At 47.1% G+C, this 22277-nt stretch overlaps 1 protein-coding gene across 1 annotated transcript in view; it reads right to left on the bottom strand.

Moving 5' to 3' along the window:
* The window catches only part of Sptb (spectrin beta, erythrocytic), a 124389-nt gene that overhangs the window by 54160 nt on the left and 47952 nt on the right, over positions 1-22277 (bottom strand). The window contains exon 2 of the mRNA XM_005322793.5: positions 15722-15920. Within this exon, the coding sequence (XP_005322850.2) occupies positions 15722-15869 (148 nt within the window). The 5' untranslated portion in view covers positions 15870-15920. The remainder of the gene's footprint in view (positions 1-15721; positions 15921-22277) is intronic.

A 22277-nucleotide genomic window follows, 5' to 3' on the forward strand; every position in this document is an offset into this window, starting at 1 on the left:
AGAGCACGTGCCATTCCCGGCACCTCTGTCTGACCCACAAGCCAGCCGAGGAAGGCAATGAAGACACTGCTCCCACCACCACGCACCTAACAAAACACCCGGATTCACCATCTGTCTCCCACTGCCGGTCAGAATATTCTGTACTACTGTGGCATTGAATTCAGACTTCAATGCTAGGTTCACCCACCCATGCATCCATCCTTCCATCCTTCCATCCTTCCATCCTTCCATCCATCCATCCATCCATCCACCCTTCCATCCAATGTTCTTTTTTGTTCCATCCACTCTTCCATATTCCTTCATCTAATCCCCATCCATCCCTTAAGATTCAGTGTAAATGGATTTTCAGGAGAGCTTTTCCTGATCTTTTGGCTCGGGCAGGTCTCCCTGTGCATGTCCTGACCCCTGCATTTGCATTTCCAAGTATTAGCCGAATGTATGATTCTCTGGCAAGACTGTGGGCTCCTTGGTGTCCTGTTCACCTCTCCACCCCCAGGGCCTGGTGCTTCACAGCTGGTGCTTCCTAGCTGTACTAGGGATGACTGTACTAGGTGGCAGGCCTATGTTAGGCCTGATGACATAGGAAGGTAAAACAAATCATCTGCCTACAAGGAGTTCCTGGTAGGTAGAGGAAAGAGATGAAGAGTTAGGATATATAGAATGGTGATCCACATGGGGTTAACGAGAATGAATGCTCCTTCCGGGAGCTATGAGCATTGCACTATATCTATTCTACCCATTGCACAGTTCTTTGTTTCCTACCCCCAGAATGGCAGGCAGGGGTTCTTGATCTTCAGCTCTGGGATGGTGACAAGACACCTCCATCCTAATCAACATCAGCCCCAAAGAAGCTCCCAATTCGAGTGGGTAATTCTTGGTATCTTTGTATAAATAAATGCCACTAACCTGTCCAGGTAAGGCTGGAGAGAAGAGAGAAGACTGGGATAACACAAAGAAAGGGGAGAAAGAGAGCAAGGAGCGGTAGAAAAGAAGAAATAGAAACAAGAGAGAAGGTGGCGTGAGCCCTCCTTCTGCTTGGTTTTGTGAACAGTTGGTGGCAATTGGCTCCTGGCCACCTGGGTTTGGGCATTCAGAGCTCAGCTGACCTGACAGCGTGGCTGAGCCTGGGGGCCCTGCAGGATCCCTAGGGACGGTGCGTGGGGGGTGGGTCACAGCCAGAGCAGACATAGTGTGGCTAAGCCTGGAGGGAACGCTGGCACTGTGGAAGCAAGCTGGATGTGAACTCAGCAGAGCCCAAACCGTGGAAGGGCTGGCTTCTTCAATTATTAAATACCTGACTTCAGGATTACAAAAAGAGGAGCCTAGCCAGTGCCGCCTCAAGGGTATAAAGCTGGCAGTTCCTGAGGCTCTAGCATCAAATTCCTTCCTACTTCATGGCTATTTTAGTGCTAGGAACTCAGCCTCTCTATTCATCTGTTCATTCATTCAGCAAATGTTTACTGTACACCCATCAGGTGCCAGGCTCTGGGTGGAGGTAGGGAATTCAAGGACAGGACAGTCCCCATCTTTGAGGCAGATGAAGGCTATGACACATATGATGGGTTTTTGAGTCATATATGAAAAATTCTGTGGCAGCCATCTAAAGAAGCTCTCCAAGAAGAGGAAAAGTACTAGTACAGCTCATCTGAACCTTAAATAAATACAAAATATAAAACGGCATTCATTCATTCTGGACCTCTGGGCAAAGTTGCATGCGGAAACCCTGTAGTCTACGTCAAATTAAAATGCTTTCCTAGTTTCAGAGACAGCTTCAGCAAAATGCATCCAAAGTGTTGATGATAATGCTGGCCAGAAAGCAACCGCATTTATTCTGGGGCATTTGGGGATTCAACAGAGTCAGCTAGAGTCCCCCAGGGTTTTCCCTAGAAACCAGATCTGTTTCTTAAGTGGCTCATCCTTTCAATTAGATGTGCAACCTTTGACTAAGGCACTGAAACTTTCAGCCCCTTTAGCAAGTAAGTGTCCCCAAAAGCTAATTTTTTTTCCTTCTACATTCTCCTGTCTTTAAACCCCAAAGCTTCATGACACACAGTGCTCAGACGTGTTTATCTGTACCTGGTAAAAGGATAAGGGGGTACTTCTAGCTGGGGACATGGAGTTTGGGCGGGCACATACATTGGTGCAGAAGTTTCATGAAACATCCTCAGAGCTCCCCAGTTTTCAACACATAAATGATGCGCTTTAGGCCCCCAAATGCTGGAGCTGCAGATGGAGAGCACGGGCAGTGGCCTGTTGGCTGCTGTAACTTGGAGGCTGGGGTGGAATTACCCAGAGTCCCCCGCACCCTGCAATGTTTTGCAGTGTTGAGACACAGGGAAGATCCCGAGAGGGTAATGATGATCAAAAGGAGAGAAAAGGCCCAGGGTGGGGATTAATTTCCCATCAGCCCATTCGCTTGGCTGCTCCCCATCGACCCTCTCAGCACATTCACTCCCGCATGGCCTGGTCACTCCTCAGGAACCTTCCGAGTGCAGGAGAGACCAGTGGCCCAGAGCCAGCTGGGGGGTGGGGGGGACCCTGGTACTGTGGACAGGAGGGAAGGCGCTGTGCATAGGCCTGTCCCCAGGGCACCAGAGCCATCCTGCAGTGGATCAGGCTGTGGGAAGGAAGCCTCAGCAAGGCTCTGCAGGAGCCAGGATTTATTTCCAGAGCTCTAACCCTGTCCTTGCAGGAAGGAGTGAGTGAGCATGGACAGGCTCCTGGTCTCTGGAACCCAGGGCGACTCCGATTCTCCTCCTTCCCAGGCCGTGGCCACTTCCACTCCCACTAAGTGTCAGGGCTGCCCTAAGAAAACTCATCTTCCTCACTGGTCAGCTCTAACCCAGAATTACTCTCTAGGTATCTTGATGAGTGATCTCTTTCTCGTAACCTCCTTCAAAAGTTAAGCTTAAGGTCCAATATACACACGACACCAAACCCTCACATATTTTTCCACTGAGTTATACATGGAAAATGCTGGCACACAGAAAGCATGACATCATGTGAGTTATCATCACCACGGCTTCTGTTACTACGTGCATGGGCCTGTCCTAGAGAATGCGTGCGCATAGGCCGCCTCAGGCTCCCGGAGGTCTCATGATGGAGTTGAGGAAACAAGACACATACTCACTAACAGTTCATTTTTCAACCAAACAAGAAATAAATGGCAATTAGTTTTAATCACACAAATGCTGCTACAAGATAATACTGGCTTAGTTACAAGATAAATGGTGCATATAATAAATGTTCCAGATGTCAAAGAAGACAGAGGTCATTTCAATTGGAGTCATCAAGGGGGTCCTTCTTCAGAAAAGCACTTTGTATATGTGGAAAGGAAGGAAAGTCAGGAAGACAGAATGAGCCCAAGCAGACAGGCATCAAAGGACAAAGCTTGTCCACAGGCTACTGAATGCTGCAGGTTAGCAGACATGTGCAAAATAGGTTTTAAGGGCTGGGGATGTGGCTCAGTGGTAGAGTGCTTGCTTGGCATGTGTGAAGCCCTGGGTTAGAGTCCTAGTACCACAGGAAAAAGAGAGAGAGAGAGAGAGAGAGAGAGAGAGAGAGAGAGAGAGAGAGAGAGAGAGAGAGAGACAGAGAGAGAGAGGCGCAAAACAGGTTTTAAACAGGATATAGCAATCCCTGAATGAAAAGCTAAGACATTTAGACTTAATCCTAGAGGCCAAGGGAGCCACAGAAAGTATGGCACAGTCATTTCCTGAAATGTTAATTTGTAAGGATCCCAAACAACCATAAAAAGACAAAATGTTTCAGATCATTTGAAAAAGCGCACTGAATTGTTGGATTAGAAAATTCAACACCAGCAAGACACATCAATTTACCCTGAATTAATACATATTTAACACTACTGAAATGCATTTAATTATGTAATTTAAATTTAGGAGAAATTAGAGAAATGATCCAAAAATTATTGGAAAAATAAGCAAACAAAAATGACTAGGAAAATTCTAAAAATGAGAGTAATAAAAGGCAACCAATCTTCTCAGGTATTTTTTCTTTCAAAGAATATTTATGGTAAAACTGTGTAGTACTGCTGGGTATGGTGGTGCACATCTGTAATCCCAGCAACTCAGGAGGCTGAGGCAGGAGGATTGCAAGTTCGAGGCCAGCCCCAGCAACTTAGTGAGATCCTAAGGAACTTAGCAAGACCTTTCCTCACAACAAAAAAATAGAAAGCAGTGGGGATTGTGGCTTCATATTCCAGGTTAAATTTGTGGCTTAGTGGTAGAGCATGTCTGGATTCAATCCTCAGAACTAAAAAAAAAAAAAAAAAAAAAAAAAACCAAACCCAAATCCCCCCGAACAGCATGGTACTAGCATGAGAAACCAGAATCAATAAACCATAAATAGGCCCTGCAATGTGGCACATGCTTGCAATCCCAGCTGCTCAGGAGGCTGAGGCAGGAGGATCTTGAACTAAAAGCTAGCCTTAGCAATTTAGCAAGGCCCTGAGCAACTCAGTGAGACCCTGTCTCTAAATAAATATATTTTTTTAATAGGGTTGGGGATGTGGCTCAATGATTAAGTGCCCCTGGGGTTTAATCCCCACTACAAAAAAAAAAAAAAGAAGAAGAAAGAAAAAAGAAAATATTCCAAAATACATATGGTCATTTAATATCTGATAAAGGTATATTTCAAATATGAAGAGGAGAGACGATTGATTATTCTGTAAAAGGTGTTTGCCAACCTAAATGACCATCCAGGAAAAGTTAAATTCACACTTCCTACTCCAGGTTAAGTTTCATTTGAATCAAAAACCAAAATGTACAAAATGAAACCATTAAAATACCCAAATCAATCATGCTAAGATGTTCCTCAAAATAATGTTACTGTAGAAAAGAGCCTTCTAAACACAACACAAAATCCAAATGCCACAAAATAAAAGATTGAAAGTTCAACTATGCTCAAAAAAATGTATGTGTGTGGAATAAAACACCATAAGAAAAGTCCACCTGATGGGGAAATGCATTTGTAACGTGTCACTGGGCCGATTTACTTAATACGAAAAGAACAGCGTTAAAGTTTGGAATGTCCCCCAGAGGCTCGTGTGTTAAAGCCTTGGTCCCCAGCTTGGCATTGGGAGGTGGTGGGCACCTTAAGGGGTGGGGCCTGATAGGGGTCTTCAGGTCACTAGGGGTCATGCCCTTTAAGGGTATTGCAGGAGTCTATTTTTCTTCTGCTTTTTTTCTGCATGTTGGCCATGAAGGGAGCAGCTTTGTTCCACTGTGCACTCCCCACTACCATGTGCTGCCTCACCACAGGCCCAAAGTAATAGGGTCAACAGATCATGGACCCAAACCTCCAAAATTGTGATCCAAAATAAACCTTTTCTCTTTATAAGGTGTTTATCTCAGGTATTTGTTACAGTGACAGAAAGCTGACTTACACAAATGCCTAAATATAAATAAGGAAAAAGACCAACAAAAGGAAGAAAGAGTTAACAGAAGCTGGGAATGGTGGCGCATGCCTGTCATCCCAGCAGCTTGGGAGACTGAGGCAGGAGGATTGCAAATTCAAAGATGGCCTCAGTAATTTAGTGAGGCCCTAAGCAACTCTGTGACACCCTGGCTCTAAGTAAAATACAAAAAAAGGGTTGGGGATGTGGCTTGAGTGCCCCTGAGTTCAATTCCTGGAACCACCCCTGTCCCCCCAAATAAAAGAGTTAACAGAAAAAAATTATAAACATCTCTTAAATATGTAAAAAGCTGTCCAACCAATTTGTAATAGAAGTACACATTAAAAGCACATATATATACACACACACAAAGTCTAATATGTATCTTTAATTAATTTGAACAAATTATAAAAGATATTTGTGAGACAAGTAGAAAACTTTGAATAGCAAGTGGGTATTAGATTATATCAGTATTCATTTTATTAGATATAATAATGGTATTTTATGCTTAGGTGGGAAATGTTCCTGTTTTTCCAGAAGCACCTACTAAACTAATTAGAGGTAAAATGTCATGATGGTCTTTATTTTTAGAATACTTCAATCCCAAAAATAGATAAGCAAATACAGCAAACTATTAACAACTATTATATGTGGGTGATAGTTCATTTCACCTTTGTCTCTGATTTTTTTGTATATTTGATGTTTTTCACACTTAAAGTCAGAAAGTAAGTGAAAGTACACCAAGACACTATATTTCATTTATCAGATAAGCAAAGATCAAAAAGTCTGATAAAATATGATGTTGGCAAGAATGTGGGGAAGAAAGCATGCATATGTTTCTGGAAAGGGCATAACTGGGGCAACCTTTATGAGAGGCAATTTGGCAAGACTGAATAGAATTACAAATGCACATACTTTGGGAACCAGTAATTTATCTTCTAGGAATTTATTCTACAGCTATACATGTACATTTGCAAAATAACATACATAAATGTTTATTCACTGCACTTTTTGAAATAAAGAACAGAAACAACCTAAATATTCATCAATAGGGGACTAGTTAAATTAAAATTATATGTCCACACAATGGAATACTATACAACTGTAAAAAGAAGGAGGAGGCTGTTTATGTGCTAATATAAAGCAATTTCAAGATGTATTGGATGAGAAAGTATAGAAGAATGTATAGTTTAAAAAATGGGCAGAAAACAATCTAGACCATTTGCTTAGATGTGAATAAAAGAGTCTTGGAAAGATATACAAGACATAGTTAACACAGGTTGTAAGAGAAGAATTGGGTGCCTGGAAGGCTAAGGAGGGAGTAAAACTTGTTATTTGCCCTTTTGTAACTTTTCAGTTTTACCTACCAGGTATATACATATTTCTTCTTTAAAACAGAAATAAGTACATTTTCCTTTTTTACAGAAAATTTAAATGTTTTTTTCTTTCCCCTTCTTTCCAACATAGGCTAGTTCCTTTTGTGTTTCCTTACCTAAGGATTTTTCACTAGGCAAAAATCACAAGCATTTTTAAGCATCTTTGCACAAGGGCAAGAGGGGGCAGGTCAAGGAGGGGAAACACTCCTGAGCTCCAGGGATGGATCCTGGGGTCCTGAGGGGGCGCAGCCAGGCACACTCTGCCTCCCACCACATCATAAGAGGGGTTGGCATGGATTCTACTGTTCCTGTTTAACTAGCTGGGGGGTGGGGAATTTTGTTTCCAACCAGTTAACTTCTTCACACTGGACCTGTGAACAGTGGAATGCAGTTCTCCTGCCCTGAAGGATTTGCAACCTAACTAGGGTTGATTTCAGGGTAGGATTGTAGGGTACTTAGGCAAGTCTGAAAATGTAAAATGTAAGAATAAAGCATTTAAGATTGACTTTGAAAATACACTGAGCCGGGCGAGGTGGCGCAAGCCTGTAATCCCAGCGGCTCAGGAGGCTGAGGCAGGAGGATCACAAATTCAAAGCCAGCCTCAGCAACTTAGTGAGGCCCTAGGCAACTCAGTTAGACCCTGTCTGTAAATAAAATACAAAAATGGGCTGGGAAAGTGGCTCAGTGGTTGAGTGCCCCTGGGTTCAATACTCAGTACCTGGGGGAAAAAAAAAAAAAAAAGAAAGTGAACAGAGTTGAACATAAGGGGGCTGGTTAACTAGGTTGGGGTGTAGTCATGTAAAGGAGGACTGTAAAGCCAAGAAAATGATAATTTGAATATTTATTGGTGTGAAAAGATATTCATGGTAATATTAAGTGAAAAAGTTCTAAAATTATAACATTATAGTAACATTTTGGTATTTATACATAGTCACGTATCTGCAGGCATTAAAATATATGCACATGACAGATTAACAGTGGCTCTAGCTTTTTCTTTACCTGTTTTTCTTATCTTTTCTGTACTAAACATATATTTTTGCTAATGTTTAAAAATATAAAAGTAATTGCCTTAATATTTTTTAAAAATAAAAGAGGATCTTAAATATTTCAGCAAAAGAAAACAGGTTATCCTAGACCCATTTAAATAAAAAGGTTTTATTTTTGAAGAAACCTAGCTTTGATCTGAGGTTTGAAGATAATGCCTCTGGAACAGCAGGGAAGAAAGGCGGGGGGGTCTTGTTCAAAACCCCTCGTCTGATACCCAGGGAGTACGCATGCCCGTGTGCACATGTGTGCATGTTTGGGTGGGGATGAGGTACTTAACTGATTCAGAGCCACACAGCTGAGGGGCAGTCTAGGAATTTGAACTTTATACTCCAAGTGAGGAAGAGCCTGGTGTATGTCAGGCATGGTGGCGCATGCCTGTAATCCTTGGGAGACTGAGGCAGGAGGATTGGGAGTTCAAAGCCAGCCTCAGCAAAAGGGAGGTGCTAAGCAACTCAGTGAGACCCTGTCTCTAAATAAAATACAAAATAGGGCTGGGGACGTGGCTCAGTGGTTGAGTGTCCCTGGGTTCAATCCCCAGTAGCCCCCCCGCCTCCAAAAAGGTGGTTCTTAGCTGAAGCAGCACCTCACTAAAAATGTGTTGGAAAACACCATAGAACAAGGACCAATTATCCCTCGCAAGTGACAGTGCATACGGGATGTGAGAGAGAGCACTGAGTTGGAAGTTTTGATCAAAGAGCCTGGTGAGGCTGGTCGTGGAAGGAAAAACAGGAAGGCGTATCTTGGGTGAGATGCAAAGGAGGTGACAATGTAAGATTCGGGAACATTCAAGAAGGCTGGGTCTGCAGCCAGAAGCACAGTGATGATTTTAAAACCCTGGCCCTCTCTCTAGGCCTGCCTGGTCGGTTGCCACCTGGCTCTGAGGCCTCCCTCCTGTATAGGGGGGAATGGACACAGCTCTACCTGCTCCTTCACAGGGTGGTAACAGACAACCTTAAAGCACCCGGAACACACAGTAGTGTGCATGAACCAGGCATATCAGCAAGCAGCTGGTGGTGTCTGCTTAAAAAGGACATACTCATTGAGAACCTGGTCTGGGAGGTCGAGACCACCCAGGACTCAGCCTCAGCCCAGGGGAGATTTCTGGCTGTGTCCACGGCTTTGCTAAAAGAGATTAACCTCCTTCTCCCAAACCAGGATCCAAAATGTCACGCTTCAGCATAAAGTAGCACTTTGTCAGTGATGTCCCATAGGTGGCCTCTTCTTGGGCTGTCTAAGCTGGAAGGGCCCTGGGCATCATCTAGACGGAGCCCTGGTGTTCAGGCCAGGAAACAGCCCCTGAGGAGCAAGAGCAAAAGTGGCGTGGCCAAGGCCACCCAACTATAGCAGCAGAAGGACGGAAGAAGGAGTTGAGGGACCGCTTTCTCCCCACTGCGGCGACCCAGCTGCCATCCATCCTCTCCTGGACTTCTGCACAGCCTCCCCACCACTTATCCCCCCTTTGAAGTCAGAGTGATCTTTAGAAACCCAAACTGACACATGTCACTTCCCTGCTAAAAGCTCGGTGATGGGCTGGGAGCAGCGCTGGCCACCCAGTCTTCTATTGAAGGCCACAGCTCCTGGCCTGAACCTGACCGCTCTCCCAGCTAACAGCTCCCTCCCTTTGACCCTTCAATCTGCCTCCTTCTGCAAATGATTTCCTCTGCCACCCCTTTGGAATCTCCAGCTGCTTCTTGCCAGGTGTCTGATCTTACCATAACCAGCCCTCTGGGACACACCTCCTGCCTGCCCCTTCCTCTCTCTACCACTGACCTCTGTTCTGACTCCAATAAGCCCCTACTCAATTCTTTGCATGAGTTATAACCTGTGCTTTATATTATAAAATCTTATAGTTCCCCAGATATCTTCACAGCATGTATCATAATTTAAGTAAAGTGTGTGCATCTGTAGACAGACACGTGTGTGCTGATCTGATCTGCCCCTCTTTCACCAGACTGTAAGGTGAGATTCCCTGGCTGATCTAGTTTCCAATGTCTGAAGGCCAAAGGGTCTGGAGGCAAAAATGTTCCCAGAGACACAGCTGCTACTAGCCTCCCTGCCATTCTCTCTGTGTGACAACGATAAAATGAACAATGCTCTGAAAACAACACCCTGGGTCCCCCCACTTCAGCCCAGCAACATGCAAAGGGGCCCTCTGGGGGGAAGGGGGCAGGGAATGAGTGCTGGGCTGCTCCTAAGAAGCCTGGTATCAGAGCATGTCCTTGGGAACAGAGGGGACAGCCCATAGACATGTCCCAAAGATGGAGGAGACTGTTAACATGGCTCGCTCAGACTGCACTGCCTGGGGAGGGAAGAGAGTCTTATTATTAACCTTGGTGTATTAATATTTGATAAAGCTTCTTCACAATGATAGATAGCAGTCAACCAAAGAAGGTGGAACTGACTGGTTTTGTTAAGAGTTTTCAAAGAGGAAGAACAGCTTTGATCAAAAGGCACGAGGGGACAAGGTGTTATCTCCCAGGCAAGGTCCTGGACCACACAGTGCAGGTGGCAATGCTGCCTCTTTGGGTTTACCTGCACAGGTAACAGGCAGATCTTTCTATACAGTGGGGGTGGGTACCATCTCACAATGGCTGACCTCCAAGAGGAAGCAGCTGATCCAATTATTTTTTTTTCCCGATAGTACATTAAAATAATTGCTGATGGTAACAGATAGTTCCTTGAATAGTATATTTTCCTAACATATAGTCTCTAAGTAAAACTCAATTTTATGTTTTGAAATCTGAAAAGAAAAAAAAAATTTAAAACGTCCCATTAATAACACCCTCTCTGTGCTCACAGGTAGCAGGAGAGAGATGCTGGGGCCATGCAGAGCTGAAGCCTTGTTCTCCCGCAGCTGCCTCTGAATCTATTGATTTCACAGGCTGCTAAGAAACGGTAGACCCCAGTCATCTGCCCTCTGGACACAGAGCCCTTCCTAGGTCACTGGGCCACTAGGGATCAGTATCATCCTGGTACAGGTAAAGGGGGGGGGTCCAAGGAGAGGCCGAGCATCTCTTGAGGAGCTCTCAGGGTCTTTGGTCACCAAAGTCAGAAGGAAGGAGCCCATGCGTCCCTCTCAGGGGAGCGCTAAGGCAGCCAGGGAGGATGGGCAGGGAGCAGCAGGGTCTGAAGCCCACCGACCTGAGGTTCTGATGTCATATCTGCTGGTTACAGAACTTAACCTTGGGGTCTGGACACAGTGAGTCAGGAAGATGGTCAAGGTTCAAAGTGGCAGCAACTACGTGCTTCCGAGCACAGGGCCACGGCCTGTGGTGCACCTGCTACCCTGTTACATTCTTTGGCTTGTCCTCATCCACCCCCACCACTGAGCCTCCTCTCATTTCCAGGAAGAAGGTCACATGAGATAATGCAGAAAGGAAGCTCGCCTCCAATTTGAGATGTCCCTGGCTTCTAATTTAAAGGCAAAATGGAGCAGGCTGCACCATGTCACACACTCGGTTTTTAATGAAGGAGCTCTGTTTAGTTTCTCCCTTAGCAATTGCCCCACTGGACAAGGAACAGGAGAAAGACTGAGACAGGGCCTGTCATCCCTGTTCCTCTCAGGTCCCTCTCAGCAGGCTCTGGACTGTTCTATGTGCTGCTATCTTTGAGATGCCTCTGTGTACTGAGGAGCCATAAATCACCCAGCAGGGGGTGGGGGCACTCAGCTGTGTGCATGTGCAGGGCAGGGGGAGCAGGAGGGAAGAAGGGTGTGGGAGGAAAGAAAGGAGGAGAGGCTAATGCACAGGGTTTCTCTTTGGAGGGGCATCTTGTTGCTGCTTTCCCCCTCCCCCTCCTCTCTCAGCTGGGTCACATCTACCCAGAGGCATCCTCACCAGAGTCAGTGGGGGACATAACCTGGTGCCAGGAGGGGTGTGCAGGCAGGCCCCCCCACCCTCTCCCCCCCACTCCCTGCCACCCCCACCATGAGGAGAGAGTCGAGAGGGCGGGCACTCTGGCTGGTACTTCCCTGCAGTCTGCAGTGCTTCATCCCTCATTGGGACAGCCACATGTGTGCAGGGTGGCTCCCAGTGTGAGAAAGAGAACGAGAGGAAACCGGGTTTGAGCAGCAGGGACAGTGGCTCTAGGAGACACTAGGAGTCTTCCTATCAAAACATGAAGGCTAGACCCTTCTGGAGGGACAGGAACTTGGGCTTTTCGGCTGCTCCCCTTCCTCTATCCCTCAAAGCAGCTCCGAAAAGCAGAAAGACATTAGAGACGGTCATCAAAGCACAGCAGAATGGTCCCCCGTGACCCACCGCTTAACCCTGTGAAGTGTTACCAGCCAGAGACTGAGGTGAAGAAGCCAAAATCTAAAGGAGATGACTCTTGCTGGGTCCACGCCCTCCCCCTGGCATCGCCAGGTCAATTCCATCCCCTCTGCAAGCTTTCTTCCCTACCTTCCCCTTCACTTTAGCCAGGCTGAGTCCCCATTTCAAATCAAAAGTCATTCATTCTGGAGAGAGGTCAAAAAATTTTTATATATTTTTTTTTAAAAAACGGAGTAACCAGATAGCTTGCATATTTAGGCCCAGACAAGAAGAGCTGGGACTAGTAGGAAAGGCAGAATAGGGAGTATTTCCTATAGAGCAGAGAGGAAGTTGACTTTAAGAGCAGAAAAGATAGAGTCCTGTTAGCCCAGTGGTCTTCCAACCACAGGTCACGGGGTGGAGAAGGACTTGGAGGAGCTGCCAAGTCAGAAAAGCATCTGACACGGCCCATCACCCTCTGGTTTCTTGGTCCCCTGTGTCACCCAGTTGGATGGTAGAGACACAGCTATGGTACGGGAGTGGATGGCCCTATAGAGGGAAAGACCTGCATGGCACGGGGCTTCAATCTCATGGACCTGAGGTCTAGGGGCAGGGCACAGAGCCAAGAGTTTCAAGCATAAGCCTCTGCCTAATTTCCATGCTCCTGGTTCTTCTTACAACCCAGGCTTTCCCAGGCAAAGGAGGTGGGGGTGAAGCAGAAGAAACAGGTCCTGGAACAGGCCTAGGTCACTAGGACCAAGACTGAGCTGATGATCTTGAACATAAGAAGTTGAGAAAGGACAGAAAGTATTTACAGGAAATGTTCTTAGTATTAATAACATCCAAAATTTACCTAGCATTTTATTATTGATGAAATATTTTCATGCACTTGATTTGTTTTTCACAATCACCTTGGGAAAGTACTACTGTCCAATTTTTTAAAAACAGGAAATCAAGTTTGAGCCAGTGATTCTTCCATATCAGTAGCATGAGAGGTGGAATCAGGACTCAAATACGGGTCTGGTGAGAGTTTCCTCCTCTCCCTACATCTTCCATTGCAGAACAAAATGCCAGACCAACTTCCCCCACCTGCTACGTAGCCTCCAAGCAGACTGCCTCCACTCCAGAAGGAACACAGGGCTAAAGTCCTTCTGGGCCTTAATATTCTTTTACACGTGGAGAACAGCCATAGACCACTCTGACAAGCTGGGACTAACGGCAGCGTCCACTTCCTAAGGCCTCATTGGAAAGGCTGGCCCCTGCCTGGACTACTGAGGTGGCCCCAAAGACAGTACAGAAGGAAAAAACTATCAAGAAGTTAAATCTGGGGAAGCTGGACACACTTCCTTTCTTCACCTTGCCCACTCAGCAGAATGCAGCCAGCCAGCCACTCTATTTGGATCTTTTCAAAGCTTTAGCTTCAAGCAGAGGTCACTCTGGTGGGCTCTCAAAATAAACTGCTTAGTTGTTTATAAAAATCTTGAAAGGACCCCAAACTTACTTGTGAGCCAGATGTTCTGAAACATTAAGGCCCGATCAGGACACTCCACAGGAGCATTCAGATTCTTAGGTAGGTAGGGCACACACACTCTTAGTGAGGGGTAGGGTGTCAGGCACAGCCATGGTTAGGGAAGGCTCTTTCCTGACGGACCTAGGACTGACCATTGTTTCCATGTGATGCCCTCTTGTGCTTGCCCCTTTTAATCCATCTCCACCAGCTTCCCAGGCAGTTCAGACATGGCTACCACACTCACAGCCACCTGGGGTAACCCTTAGGCTTTCTGCCCATCCCGGGAGCAAGCACCCTTCCATTCCCCAGCACGATAGCTTTCTCCTCCAGGAACAATTCTCCCTGCATATCCTCCCTTGCTCTCTCATTGCTATTTAAATGATATGCCTTTCCTACAGTTCTCTAATTCTACTCATGCTAATTAATTGTGAGCATAGTTCATTTTTCCCTAATAGATTAAAACTCCTTAGAGACAGATGCTATATTGAATTCACTTCTTTGGTTCACCCCTCTCCTCTTGTGTCTGGCTGGGGGTTTAGCTTTAAACTTAGTAAGAGTACAATGAATAACTGTTAAAAATGGAATTTACCTTGGTTTTCTAAAATATAGGTGGTGTATGAAACAGATCAAATAACACAGGTCTACACAGGTCACCTCATTCCATCCGCTGGCAAACCTCATGGAACATGGTTACCATTCTCCCTCCATCTGTATCACCAGGCTCACCGTAGCCAAATCCAGCCAGCAGAAATATAAAACCAAACTGACAAAACCAAGGGTTTCAGTTTAGTTTGGTTATTTAAAGAGGCTAAATTACATAAGCAAAAAGCAAGGGGTCACAGCTATTATGCTTCCCCCAGGAAAACCAAGGGAGGATTGTTTGGGGTCCGAAAAGGTGAGGACAAGATAAGGAAGAAGAAAGGGAGCTTCCAGTAAAGATCAGAACCAAAAGGGTGACGGCCAAGTCCCTAGTGAGTTCCCTGTCATGACAGGAGAGATGAGGCACCGCATTCCTTTTATGGAATGAGAAGCCCAGATACTTCTGAGATAAATGGTCATCATAATTCCAGGGGGGCCTAGAGCCCTGCTCAGGCCTCAAGGTCAGCAGGGACCACAGTATCTGGGAGTGGAGGGGAAAGAAGGGCAGGAGGAAGAGGATCGCTATGAACGTCAAGTTCCAGCAGGACCATAAGAAACAGGGTAAAAATCACTCCAGAAGGTGCTCACGGGAAAGGCTGTACTCTTCTTACAAGACGAGCACAATCAGTGATGAGGAACCAGGTCCAGATGGGGTGGTGAAAGGTGGATTAGGGGAAGAAAGTTCCCCCACACACCCCTATGTAACTCAACCTCTATTTATTGGCCAAGGATACCAGGACAGAATTTAGTTACCCCCAAATCAAGTTCCAGGGAGACAAGAATCACAAGGGTTGGTGGGAAAAATAAAAATAAAAATAAAAAATTCCAAGAATCAGATCTCAGCCAGCAGGGGGAGGAGAAGCCATTTCTGCTAGAGATGTAAGATATTCTCTCTGAAAGAGAGAGAAAAAAAAATCTATTATGAACCTGCTAAGTACAAATCTAATTCCAGTTTAAGGATGAGAGGTTCTATCCAGAAAATCCTCCTTTCTAAGGCAGTGTGGAGAGGATGCTATCTCTTCTCAATTTCTAATTGAATCGCTCTTTTCTTTTGGGATCACAGAGAGGAAAATAATTTTTCTCTCCAAAGCCAGGCAGGAAACCGGGGTGCCCAGGAGGCCCCTTGCACCTGGGCCTGGCTGTCTAGCCCTCAGACACTCCTTTGCCCAGACTTTTTCATACTTTGAACATTAGTTGCAGGTCGCTCCAGACAGGAGCAGAAGGCAAAGCCCACCTGGCACCAACTCCAGCTCCTCCCTGCTCCTCAGAAGGACCTGGGAGGAAATAGGGGCTGTTCAGGGTAAACCTGCTAGAGCCTCTGCTCCCTCTCAGGGCTGCCTAGCCTCTTTGAGCCCAGCAAACACATCTCTATCGCTGCCATGCCAGGGCTCACCCGACATGCACAGAGGCTTCACTGTCGTGGGGAGGGGCATGGACCTAGGGACTATGAACATGCTTCTCTAACCCCTGTGGCCCCAAGCAGTACCTGCCAAGGCCTTGATCCGGGACCTCTCAAAGAGCCTGGCTGAGCTGTTGTCATTATCCAGCTCATCTTCCGGGGCGTCCCAGCGGGCATTGATCCGGCTGTACGGTGGCTGGTTGCCCACGTTTTCAAACTCCGTGGCTGATGTCATGCCAGCAGGTTCTTAGCAGCTACGTGGGCCTCAGTCTTCATGGAAGGGTCCCTAGGGGACAGCAACACAGTCAGAGGGTTAGCTCCCCGCCCCCTCTCACTTTTCCTCAGGGGAAACTTGTTCGGAGCATCCGACAGCAGCAGATCCTGGCGGGAGCATCATGCCGGGTCCTCTGCTGGGGCATGCCTCCTACCCGGGGTCTCTGGGTCATGAGTTATAAAATATTGCAGCAGCAGCAGCAGCAGCAGCAGCAACAGTAACGGCAGTGGTGGCGGGGACAGAGCCGGAGAGCTGCAGGCAGCAAGGGTCAGGATGGCCAGCAGGTGGAGACGTCAGTCAGTCGCAGTGAGCCCATTTCCTCCAAACCCGCTGCCGCCGCCCCAGGAAGCAGCGAAAGGGGCAGCTCTCTTGGGAGCCAGAGGCTGGTGGGGGACGAGCTGGGAAAAGCAGCCCCCACCCTGAGTACCGGGGCCAGGAGCTAGTGTGGGGGGAAGATGAGAACAGACAAGGAGAACAGAGAAGCTGGAAGTCGGCTGAGTTCGACTCAAATAGGAATTGGGGTGGAGGGGTAGGGGAATGGGGGTGAGTCTCAAGCGGCCACTGATGCCACAGTCCAGGCAGCTGCCTGTGCTGGGGGGAGTCTGCTCCTCACTGAGGCTGCTCAAGAGTCTTCAGTTCTTTCCTGGGCACCTAATATTCCGAAAGCTGAGCTCTTGTTTTTTGCCCTCTTTGAAGTGCGCCCAGGCGCTGGAACAAGATCTCCTGTGGAATCCTAGGTCAGGCCAAATAGCACGGAGGAGCCTGTGGTCCATGAGGGCCATCAGCATGAGGGGCTGAGACGGGTGGAGAGGGAGTCCACCGGCAAGAATGGGGCCATGGGTCAGTTACCTCTGCAATGAGCATGGGCATCAAAAGCATCACCTGCGCAGGACTCATTTTTGCTTGCTCATTCATTCATTCATTCATTCATTCACAATGAACTCAAATATGTACCAAGCCCAAATGAGGAGGCAGACACTGTGCTAGGCAATTATGCATAAGACAAGAAGGGTCATGTCCTGGGCTGGACATGTGTCTTAAAGGCAGAGCACTTACCTAGCATGTATAAGGCACTGGGCTTGATCCCTAGGACTGCTTACATGCGTGCGCACACGTGCACACGCGCGCGCGCACACACACACACACACACACACACACACACACAAGACCACATCCCTATAGAACTTATGCCCTGGCAGGGGCAACAATTAATTAAATGAGCCATTTCAATGAAGTGTGCTGTGTGCCACTACTGGGAAAAAGCAAGGTAAAGTCAGGAAGGGAAGTTTAAGGTGATTGCTAAAGGAAACTTGGAAGTACCCATAAGGGACAGGTAGAAAGGGATAGAAATCCAAGTGAAGGGAATAAAGAGTGGATGCAGAGTTCTGCAGCCCAGAGCAAACAAGACTGAGGAGGCTTAAGAAGAAACTAGAGAGTGAAGGAGGGTCAGGGAAGAAAAGTGAGACCGGTGGCTGGAGGGGCCTGCTGGCTCTCAGTTGCTCTGAGCCTTTTGAAAATGACTGGTTATCTCATCTGCACCTGCCATTCAGGTGTCTCCCTGGAGCTTGGACTCAGAGAGAGTCTGTAAGAGAGAAAAGGGGGCCCAGAGCCTTCAAATCCAAAAGAGCAAAAGAAAGGTGGGGGTTGGAGGCAGGGTGGCAGGCAAATGACCAATGTTGACAATCAGTGAACTGTGGGGGACACACATCTCATTCTCACACACATAGACTCACGTCCAACACACCAACACACACACACCCAAACAGGAACACACATGCAAAAGAAATGAGGTCCCCTAGCCAGCTTGAGCAGAGCTGCAGTGCTGTAGCCCTTGCTCCTCAGAGTCAGAGTCACTTCGGACTTTCTTCCCTCAATCTGACTAATCAATCTCACCACATCCTTTTGAGGTGAGACAGGAGCCAGAATTATCCACCTAATAATTGCACAAGAGAGAAAACAAGCCTAACACAGGATGAGGCCTCCCCAAGGTCATCGAGGAATGACTGCTTCGCTTAGACCAAAGACCAAACTGTAGCCTGGTTTGTCTCCTTCCCTTGGAGGGCTTTTAGGGACACAAGGAGGGAAAGAACATGGCCCCTGTGGACCACTCCCAGCTGCTAGGGATGGGCAAAGGTGTCTGCCACTGGGGGAGGGGAAAGTGCAGGGTGTGGAAAGCAGATATTACCCTCAACACTGCTTTTCCCACCATGCCAGGCCAATGCCCAAGCCCACCCTTGTCCTCTGAATAGCTGTCCTCCATAGAGGACTTGATGCTTCCAGGACTGAATTTCCCACTCAACTGGCTGAGCAAAGAGACCTGGGAAGGACTCTACTCCCCAGGCCTTCCCCCTGGTCCCTTGAGGGGAGCTACTACTGACTTGGAGGTCAGAGCCAGAGGGACTGATGGGCTAACCACCTTCTGCAGGGCCATGATCCTGTCCAGCAGCCCCTGAGGAGGGCCGAGCTGCCAGACACAGACGGCAGCGAGGTGAGATCAGTCCCTGAGCACAGGCGGTAACCAGACCCTGGCGTGCTAGCTCTCTCGCTCTCTCTCTCTCTCTCTCTCTCTCTCTCTCTCTCTTCATCCTGGGCTATTTTTAAGAGTGGCCGAGAGAGGCCCAGGCTGCAGGGCCAGGGAGTGAGATTACCTTAGCCATGGCTCCGTAAATAAGTCTGTCTCAGAAAGATGAGCCTGAGCCCGCACACCAGCAGAACCAGCGTTCAAGGCAAGATTGATGGCCCCGGGTGCAGAAGAGCAGCAATTCATCCTGCTTAAAATGCCACCCTTCCTGCGACCACGGCTCAGAGAAGGCAACAGCCAGGCAGTGGCTGTGCCAGGAATGTGGAAAAAAAAAATATATATATATGTGTTTAAATCCACAACTATTTGTTTGTTTTTGCAAGGGTCAGTTCCCTGAAGGTAAACACCAAGGAAAGAAGATTCAAAAATGAAAGTAAGGCCCTCTTACTCCTCCTGTCCCCACCCTAGGCCCACCCCAGCCCCTGCCCAGATGGCAAGGTGGGGGGGCAGGATGTGCTCAGGCAAGGAAGCGCTCGGAGAATCAGGTGGAGAAGCAGAAAGGAAGAAAACATGAAAACCGGAAAGCTACATACAGATGGTTATTCCAGAAAGAAAACCCCTAAGCTGTGCCTGAAACCAAATTCAACCCTGCTTTCTCAGTATCAACCATGTCTATTTCCATTACTGTCAGAATGGCCCTTCAAAAGCCCAACTATAAAGAAACCACCATGACTAAAAAGAATAGTATGCATTGGGGAATTATGGAGGGGGCACCTAATCAGATGAGGAGCCTTGGAAATGACATTCAAGATGATAACCTGAAGGAAAATTAGAGATGAGATGATCTGGTCACATTTTCAAGGATGTAAGTAATCTGTGCATCTAGAGTGGCCCTCCATGAGTCATAGAGGACCGCAAGTACATAGCTAAAATTAGACCTCATGCCCCTGTTAGCAAACTCAGGGGATAAAAGGCATATGAAGTAGCTCTTTGTCCATTCATTCCCCAATGCACTCTCAAGCTCCCAAGAGGTCCTCCTCTGAAGCCATCAGATCCCCTGTCAAAGTGTAAGGTGGCTATTCCCTGATCTGTGTGACTCCATGCCCCGGGGAGTTCACCTGCCCTGTCCATCCACCTTCCTGTCTAGCAGCTGAACAGTGCCATCTCCAGCCCCCTTTACCTGTGAGTTTCTGCCACTCCCTGTCCCCAGGCTTTATTTTGAGTAGGATGGGTCCCTATAAACTTGGACATCCACAGAACAATTCTGAAAAGTTCATCTGACTGCATGGGGCGCTCAGTCTCTAAAGGGACACTTACTTGGTAAACGGGTTTCACAACATCACAACCCCCAGCTCTGCCCTTCATGCTTGTCCCTGGAACCAAGAGAACCCAATGGCCACTGGGTTGAGTGCTATGCCTTGCAATCTCAGTCTCATATGCACCTCACTGGGGTGGTGAGAGGAAGTGGTAGTGGCCTTTGCGCTCTCCCTGCCAGGCCAAGCTAGGTCTCACATCAGTCCTCCCCACAACTCAGAACAGAAGGGACACTCTTCTCCCCTCTCCTAACCACCCACCCCCTAAGGAAGTAACTGGTATCCTCTTCTTTTCCATGGGCCACACATAAGCGAGAAGCAACAACGTACAGATCCACTTCAGCACTGGGGAACGGGAGCGAAAGACGGTGGGTGATGCCACTCTTCCTTAGTGGGGCTGAGGTATAGGTCCATGCAGCCCTATCAGCCTTAAAAAGAATTTAGACCCACTCTTTTATTTTCACCCTACCTGTAAGCTTTGTCCCCTCCCTTGCTTTCTGGTTTGACCTGTCCCTTATCCTACCCCAAACCTGCTTTTAACTTATTTGGGTTCCATGGCAACCCAAGTCAGGAGATTAAATCCTGAAGTTCCCCTGGTAACTTTTCTGCCAAAGCAGCACCAACAAAGGAACAGCCCCCTTCCACTTTCTCTGATCATAATCTCACCGAATATTCAGACACCTTAAAGAACAAATACGTATACACACACACACACACACACATAAACTTGCTAAAACAGACGCCATGCGGTCACCAAGTTCTTCCTCTAAATCTGCTTGCAGTCCTAACCTGCTTTCCACCCCCATGCATTAGTCTGGCACTTCCATCCTCCTACCAGTCATCTCCACATAGAAAGTACAGCTCAGACTTCATGTGGCTAAGACTGAGCACATGGCTTCCAGGACAGCACAATGGGGAAGTTCTACCACCATAGGGTGACAGTGAGGCCCAGGTAGCCATGCCAACTGTGGGTGGCCCTTCCAACAGGTGGACATCACCAGCGATGCCTGGATAAGCCATTCCTCCTCCCCAGAGCACACTCTGCTCTTCTGCGTCCTGCGGTTCCCATGCTAACCCAGCCAGCTACTAGTCCATCAGCCACAGGACATGGTTTAGGGTTCTGAAAGCCCCAAGGTTCCTGTGCATGGCTGCCACCATTAAGGAGCCCCATGCATTTGCAATATCCTGGTAATTCTTGCTCACTGCTGTTGGGGGAGGCCTATCCCAGATCCTTCTGCTCTGGTTTCTGTCACTAGGCAGGGGCTTCAGGCCCACATGTCATAACTTGTTCACTCTCATCATGGAAAAATCTCCTACTAAGAACCAGCTCCAGTTATGTTGCAGCTGCTGGAATAGCAGTGGGGTGGTGGGAGCCTGGCTCCAACCTTTCTTACAGGGATTTGGCTGGGGAACAGGTGCCACTCAGCTCTGGGGCAGGGGTTGGCTCATCAGCCCTCTGTGTTAACAACGGCATCTATCAGCACCTCTCATCCTGCCCAAAGGCAAATGCCCAGTGGGAAACATTAAAGGCAAGAGGAGAGATTCTATTCTTACATACAGATAGAGCATCCCTAATCTGAAAATCCAGAATCAGAAATGCTCCAAAATCTGAGACTTCTTGAGTGCTGACATGATGCCACTATGACCTCATGCAATGGGTCATGGTCAAAATTCAAGGTCACTAAAATATTATATAAAATTATCTTCAGGCTATAAGATGTATAGGAAACATAAATAAATTGTACATTTAGACTTGAGTTCCATCGCCAAGATATCTCATTATGTATATACAAATATTCCAATATCTGAAATCCCAAACATTTCCAGTTCCAAACATTTCAAATAAGGGATACTCAACCTATACATAGCTTTCAAAGATTATTCTCTATTGGGATTCCTAGGCTCAATATCTACATTTACAAAAAGCCTTACTATCCGGTCCTATGTCCTCTCATCTCTCCTGCTTCACTCCCCAGAATAAGTAGCATTCAATAGTAGCTGAATCGAGAGTCGAATGCCCAATTTCTCTTGTTCCATGAGGACTTTTCCTCAGTAACATATACTGACTTCTCCCTTCTCTGATTTCTGTGGGAAATCGTGGGGTCTCAACACTGGAAGAGGTCAAGAATTATTAATGAAATGATTGATTCAGAAAAAAATCATTGAAAATAAAACCATTAGATAGCAGGTTGATGGGGGAAGTTTACACAGGAAGGATCAAGTTCTTAACACCTGAATTCTCTGACAAATCTCAGTAGCACCAAGAACAGGACAAGTCGGCATTATGCGCCTCCTGACAGGATCCATCATGGAGAACACCATCATGTGTGATGTTCCTGACAAAAATGTGGGACCTTAATCCATAAAGTCTTTCAAGCTAACTTTCCATTTTCAGAAATTAATAAGAAATTGAGAGGTAGGTGGTGCAGGACTGTAATCCACCAACTTGGGAGGCTGAGACAGGAGGATCACAAAGTTCAAATCCAGCCTCAGTAACTGAGCAAGGCCCTTAGCAACGTAATGAGAACCTATTTC

The sequence above is a fragment of the Ictidomys tridecemlineatus genome, chromosome 5 (assembly GCF_052094955.1).
Source record: "Ictidomys tridecemlineatus isolate mIctTri1 chromosome 5, mIctTri1.hap1, whole genome shotgun sequence".
NCBI classification, from domain to species: Eukaryota; Metazoa; Chordata; class Mammalia; order Rodentia; family Sciuridae; genus Ictidomys; species Ictidomys tridecemlineatus.